Here is a 6,901-nt window from a genome sequence, read left to right as displayed (position 1 = left end):
TGTGTGTGTTTGTGTGTGTGTGTGTGTGTGTGTGTGTGTGTGTGTGTGTGTGTGTGTGTGTGTGTGTGTGTGTGTGTGTGTGTCTCCAAAAACCAAATAGAAGATCATGATAGTGTTATGAGGTGAGTAGTTTTCCCGGCTTTAGAGATATTTCCTCTACTTAAAATGGGAAAATTAGAAAAGCCATGAAGAGCTTTATAAAAAATGTATTTTTTAATATATCAGTGTAAATGGTAATTGAGGTTTCTTAGAAGCACAAAGAACATTAGTTCTTTGCTAATTTAAGAGCTTTTACAGCTGCAGCAAGGAATGTTCTTGAGTGAGCAATAAGAGAATTTTAATGGAGTGAATAATCTATTCTAGAGCTTCTAAGTCATTGAGAATTTGGTACCTTTGTATATATGTAGATGCCCAACTGTGGGTTTTTGGAATTTATAGTGTTCCAGGTGAACTGTTTTCTCAGATTCGGTCCACACAGCATAATAGCAAACTTGCTTCCATAGATGAAAAGCGTGGTGGGAAGATTACAACAGAGAGGGGCCGAGTGGAGTAAAGCTATGTTATGTTAAACAGTGTATTTCTTGATTCATCAAGCATATTTCAACTGTACCTTAGTTTAAAATGTCATCAGGTAAGAGCACACACACTTATGTTGGTCTCATTGTTGGACATATCTTTATCTTCTAGGTAAATGCTACAACGATTGATGGAGTGACACCCTTATTTAATGCATGCTCAAGAGGCAGTGCATCTTGTGCAGAGCTTTTGTTGGAGTATGGTGCCAAAGCACAGTGGGAGTCATGTCTCCCATCACCAATTCACGAAGCAGCCAGTAGAGGTAAGAAATTAGCTTCTGAACATACTCAGAGCTCTTGATAAATGGAATTGTACATTAAGAAATGCATCAGGTTTCATAGATGAAGTATCTTAATGAAGAGATATGCAGAATTTCTTACTCTGTTGGCAGGTCATAGTGAATGCCTGGAGGTGTTGATATCTTGGGGTATAGATGTTGACCAAGAACTACCTCATTTGGGAACACCTCTGTATGTAGCTTGTGTTTCACAGCAGATCCATTGTATTCGAAAGCTTCTTTATGCAGGTATGTCTTTACTATATAAACTCACAAAATATTAATATTTTGTGGTAAATAAACTCTCCTTAGTCAAACAGCTAAAATCTTCTTTTGTTATAAGGCTTTAATGTTAACTGTATTCCATTAACCATTTTTTCAAAAAGATTTGTCAGAGGAAACATTGTGATAATTGGTGTACAGTATGGGGATGGTTGCAAATATTTTTAGGACTAGTAACCATCTCTCCCCTCCCCCCCCCCAAACACACACCCACACTTCCTATTTGGAAAAAAAAGCAGAATGGCAATTTTTGATTAATACACCAGAGCAGACAAATATTTTAGCAGTCTTGTCTTTGTTTTTCCATTTTGATTAACTTTTTTTTTTTGTGGGAGGTGAACAAAACCAATTATTCTGCTTTAATTGTACACCCTTCCTGGGTTTAATATAGCCTCTCCATGTAGCCAAGTCCTTAGGAAGCCTTGGTAGACCAGGACTGAGGTTGTTTCATCACCATGCACAAGTTTCTACATATGGGAGACCATAGAACTATAACAGCATGAACAAAGACTCAAAGGAGAAGACAAAATACAGAAATGTGATTATTTTAGTTTCAAATTGTGTTTGATCCGTATTGAAGGAAACTTTAGATGTTCTTAGAACAGTTAAAATGAGCAAAAAATAAGAACAGGTCAAGATAGGTTACAGGTTGTGTGTGGTTCACATGAAATGGGTATTTATACAGAAGACAGTTAATACCGAGCAGTTATTTTATAGCATATGCTAAAAAAATACAGTTTAATAAGTAGATTTATAGTGTACTAAACTACAGAGCAACTTTTCTTTAAAACTGAGTTCCTATGACTGACTTCCTTTAATTTTAAGGCGTTTTCTTCTGGTGAAACTCACTTTAGAATACAAAAATGCATAGCACAAGTATATGGGAATTAAACACTATACAAGGATCACAGATATGACTAGATAATTTTCAATAGACTTGACAGTTTTTTGCATTTTAACTGAATAGATGTGGACACTAAACAACAGTGCATGGCAAAACAGTATCGCTTTATGGGTATTCAAGCCCAACCACTAAGTTTTTGATCCATTAGAGAATTTATTAAAAATTATCAAAGATCTGGGTTGTTTTAAAAAATAGATGCCTTAAGGTACGCTCCTACATCTACCTTTAGGGGCCAAAATATTACTTATGTCTCAGCCAGTAGCTCATACTGACCATGACTTAGGTGGTCAGAATTATTTTAATTCTGGACATTATACAAGTGTTCCCAAGAGGAATACCAGCACTCATTTTTTTAAAAAAAATCTTGAACCAGATTTGTAAAGATTGCCTTCTAGTGCAGGACACTTTAAATTAATCTATTTCTTTCTCTTTCCTATATGCATATGTACAAAGGTGCTAATGTACAGAAAGGAAAGCATTTGGATACTCCACTACATGCAGCTGCTCAACAACCCAGTGCAGAGATAGTGAACTTACTTCTTGAATTTGGTGCAGACATTAATGCCAGGAACACAGATTTTGAAAGGCCTATAGATTTAGCTCCTCCAAGAAGTTTGGTGGAGAGAACGTTGCTTCTCTACGAAGGTAAGTAATATAAAACACTTTTTTCATAATTTGATACCTTTTGTTCTCTGACAGAGTAATAATACTGTTAATACTATATTTCATTTGAAAAAATAAATATTCATTTAATCTCCAGCTATGTAATATATATATTTTTAGAACCCAAGCTACATCCTGATATGTTCATGGAACTCCATTGGTATTTAAACTAGCTGAAGATCTGGCCTCATATGTTTAGCAGGTGGTGACACAAGCCAATAAAGACTAGCAATTTCAATTTATGGCTAACATGCCATTTGCTTACAGAAAGACTTGGATATTTTAACTGTATCTAAAGCAACAGTTGGAGGAAAAGTTAGGGTAACTCAGGGGCTTAACTACCAGAATCTGTCCTCTGGCAGCAGTAACAGTGGTACGAGCTGTGCTGACTGTGGCACCAGTGACAAGTGCTATTCTTGCTCCCCCTCTAAGTTGGCATCCAGGGATGATGCCCTGGTTGCCCACTGCTTGTTACACTACTTGGATGGCAACCAAAGATCACCATCAGGGCAGTCTCAAAATAGGAAGCCTAGGCTCTGCAAGGATTTGTGTAACTAAATTTGAAACCAGACTAACCATTTGTATCCAGCTATGTAAAGTTCAGGCATGATCGTGAATGATGTCAAGCCTACGTAAATATGCAATCCTTTATGCACTTTTGTGCACAGGCTTTGGGCCTCCTGTTTCAATGATTTTTATTCTACTACCCGAGCTTTTTTTGACTTTGTTGACAAGCAGAATATTAGTTTAATGGATGTGTGTGTTGCTTACCCATTTTTATTAATGGATTTTTTAAAAGAAAATATACATCCTGGAATGCACCTTCAATCTCCTGTAAAAAAAAAATGCCATTTGAACTACATTTATTGCCATGTATTTTAAATCACTAGTTCTCAAACTGATTCATAGACTACATGTGGTCTGCAAGTCCATGATCTACAAATAAAGATTCAAAATGACCTAGATAAACTAGAAAAATGGTCCACAATCAAGTGAAATTCAAAGTTCTTGCACTTGGGACAGAAGAACTGTGTGCACAAGTACAAATGAGGAAATGACTGGCTAGGTTGCAGTGGACCATAAACTAAATATGAACCAACATGCTCTTCTTGCAAAAAAGCAAAACAAACAAACAAACAGCACACTGGGTTGTATTAACAAGAGTGTGTTTGCAAATAAAGAGAAGTGATTCTCTCACTTTCTTCAGCACTGGTGAGGCCTTACCATGTATACTGTGTTCAGTTTGGGGCCCCACATTTTAAGAAAAATATGGAAAGATTGGAAGGAGTCCAGCAGGGAGCAGTGAAAATGATTAGAGGCCTGGGAAGCGTGTTTTATGAGGAAAAGGTAAAAAAACTAGGGTTATTTAGTTTGGAGAAGAGAGGACTGACAGGGGATTTAACAACAGTCTGCAAAGACCTGAAGGATAATTATAAAGAGAATGGAGATAGTCCTGTCCCCTATGGCCATACAGAAAAGGCTAAGAGCAATGGCCTTAAACTGGAGCAGAGGAAATTTAGGTTGGAGATTAGGAAGAACTTTTAGACTCTGAGGATGGTCAAGCATTGGAACAGGCTACCTACAGAAGTTGTGAAATCTCCATGCTTGGAAGCTTTCAAGAACAGATTAGACAGATACTTGGATGGAAGAGTGTAGTCAGGATGATCCTGCCTCGAGCAGAAGGTTGGACTAGATGACTTCATGAGACCCCTTGTAGCTCTACTTTCCTATGATGCAATGATGCCTGTTGATCCGTTAGAAATTTTGTGGGCTTTCAGTGGATTGTTAGGCCAGAAAGTTTAGGAAACAGTGTCAGAGACAAAATCTTGTTTATTTTAAAACTATATTTTACAGTTCTGTTCCAGTGTGTGGGTTAGAAATCTATTCCTCAGTAGTTGCATTTGTTGTTTAGATTATGAGAACATGTTTTAAAAAATAAAGATAATTTATTATTGATACAGTCACATGCAGCTTTAAAACTATCCATTATGTGTTATCATTGAATAGTATACCTATGAAAGACTTGATAGAATCAGATTTTATATTTTATTCCTCCAAAGCTAATACAGAATCATAGAAGAGTAGGGCTAGAAGGTTCAGAGGTCATTCAGTCCAATCCCCTGCTTGTGGCAGGATCATCCCTCTCCAAGCCATCTCATACAAATCCTTGTGTAACCCTAAATTTTTCCTGTTGGTTTGATCTTTAGTCAAGTTTGAGTTGCCTAATTTTTATTCAGCAACACACCTTAGAGAGAAAATATTGTGTAAGGTCAGTAAGACTGATAAAGCATTTATAAAAAAATTGCATTATGTATGAAGGATTCCAAAATAATATAAACTATGCTCTATGTTGTGAACATTTGCAAAAACTGAGTATTGCATTTGCTGAATTATTTCTTGTCTGTTCACAGCTACTCCATGTTCCCTTTGCCAGCTCTGCCGACTGTGCATCAGAAATTACATAGGAAGAACTAGACTGCATCTGGTTCCTCAACTTCAGTTGCCAACAATACTGAAGAATTTCTTGCAGTATAGATAAAGTAGCAATTCACTTTTAGAGATCAAATAATAAGTCTGTTTTTGTCTGTATACTGTATGTTTCACATGAAGAACTTCTGGGCAAAAGACAGCCTTTACATATTCATTTAATAAGTCTTTGACACCAGGAGTTGCAACATAACTCTTTGGAGCCATTCAGTAACTTGGTGCCAAGGTGCTAATACCACTGAGTAAAATGGTGTGTGCTAATACTCTGGGAAATGATTGTATAGACAGCTTCAGCTTAACACTTACTAATTAACTGTACACTTACTAATTAACTGTAGTGCTATTAAGGCTAACTTTAATCGTATTTATACTTTATAACTGCTTGATATACCTGAAACAAGAGTTTATCAAGAGTATTGTTGAGTTTGTCAGTTTGGTTTTATTATTTTAAGTGTTTCTAAATTTCTGTTATTTTTATGCCTAGAAATACATGGAGATAGGCAAGCTCTATAAGTTGAAAAAATAAAATAAACAAACCTTAATATTTCCTTCTTGCTTTCCCTATGTAGACAACTTATAAATGGCAGCTGGTGGGTACTAATTTCCATTTCCAACCATATATCATGCTAAAGCTGACAGGTAATGGATAGGTAAAATGATGTTCCTATCCTTTCCAACACAAGGTCCACTGTCAGCAGAATTAAAGAAATTCAGAACCTGAATTTGTTTAGTATTTCCCTGATAAAGACACAGAAAATGTTATGATTCTCAGCCATACTACTGAACCCAACATTAGTCCTCCTGAGCTCTGAAAGCTAAGATGACGCACACTTCCACTATTCTACATCTACCAATACCATTATGTCTTACTGTGGCAGTTATTTGAGGAAGCAGCCCTAGAAAAAAGTGCAATTAAAGCCATAAAAATATAAAAGCACATGTCTGAACAGACCATGCATTCTATACATACTCATGCCTCTGGGCAAGAGTATAAAGGGCGCACATACACAAACCTTCCTCGCTACCTTGTCACCACCTCCACTGTCTTTTGGAACGTTTCAATTTGCCTGAAACGTTATGTCTAGTAACATTATTTGGGGCCTTGTACCAGGTGTTAATTCCAACCAAAACCAATTTATTAAGCTCTTAGCAAATACAATTCTAAATTAGGAATAAAGCATTTTCAGCAGTTACAATTTAATACTGTAGCTAGTCAAAGCAGACGCTCACCACCCCAAGCTATTGCGAATGCAACTTCACTGGTTGATCAGGCCGTGAGGTCTTGTCTAGGGGCTCCTGGCTTCCCCAAGTCTACTGGGTCCCAACAGGGACTCATGGTGCTCTCATTCTTAGCAATACTCTTTTACATGCAAATAGTTTACAGAGCTAGTTAATTATGACATACAGTAGTTTTACAAAGAATGAGCTAGGAGAAAATATTGTTTTCCCTAAAGTCCTATGGTATTTTCTTTGATATAGTAAAACTGTGCAGATACTCCAGGCCTCCTTGTGAAGCTGTTATACCCACGAGTGATGGGTAAGCATACTAAATTCTTGGATTACCTTAGGAAAAAATGCAAGATCTGCAAGTCTTTTTAGAAGAGAACTGAAAATCCAGGGTTGCATCTTAGAGACTGATGGAAACAAAAATATATACACCCCACCTCTGGCCCTGAACACTAAAAAGATGAAATACAGGACTTTTGGTTGCC

General features: G+C 36.8%; 1 protein-coding gene across 4 annotated transcripts in view; it reads left to right on the top strand.

Annotated features, from left to right (window-relative positions):
- ASB5 (ankyrin repeat and SOCS box containing 5) overlaps positions 1-5,737 on the top strand; it is an 89,617-nt gene extending 83,880 nt beyond the window's left edge. For all 4 annotated transcript variants that reach the window (XM_019521807.1, XM_019521808.1, XM_019521809.1 and 1 more), the window contains 4 exons: positions 688-838; positions 968-1,102; positions 2,493-2,684; positions 5,114-5,737. In XM_019521807.1, the coding sequence (XP_019377352.1) occupies positions 688-838; positions 968-1,102; positions 2,493-2,684; positions 5,114-5,241 (606 nt within the window). In that variant the 3' untranslated portion in view covers positions 5,242-5,737. The remainder of the gene's footprint in view (positions 1-687; positions 839-967; positions 1,103-2,492; positions 2,685-5,113) is intronic.
- The last annotated feature ends 1,164 nt before the right edge of the window (positions 5,738-6,901 follow it).

This window comes from Gavialis gangeticus, unplaced genomic scaffold, assembly GCF_001723915.1.
Source record: "Gavialis gangeticus isolate Ggan-Ray unplaced genomic scaffold, GavGan_comp1, whole genome shotgun sequence".
NCBI lineage: Eukaryota > Metazoa > Chordata > Crocodylia > Gavialidae > Gavialis > Gavialis gangeticus.
This window is presented reverse-complemented; position numbering and strand designations above follow the sequence as displayed.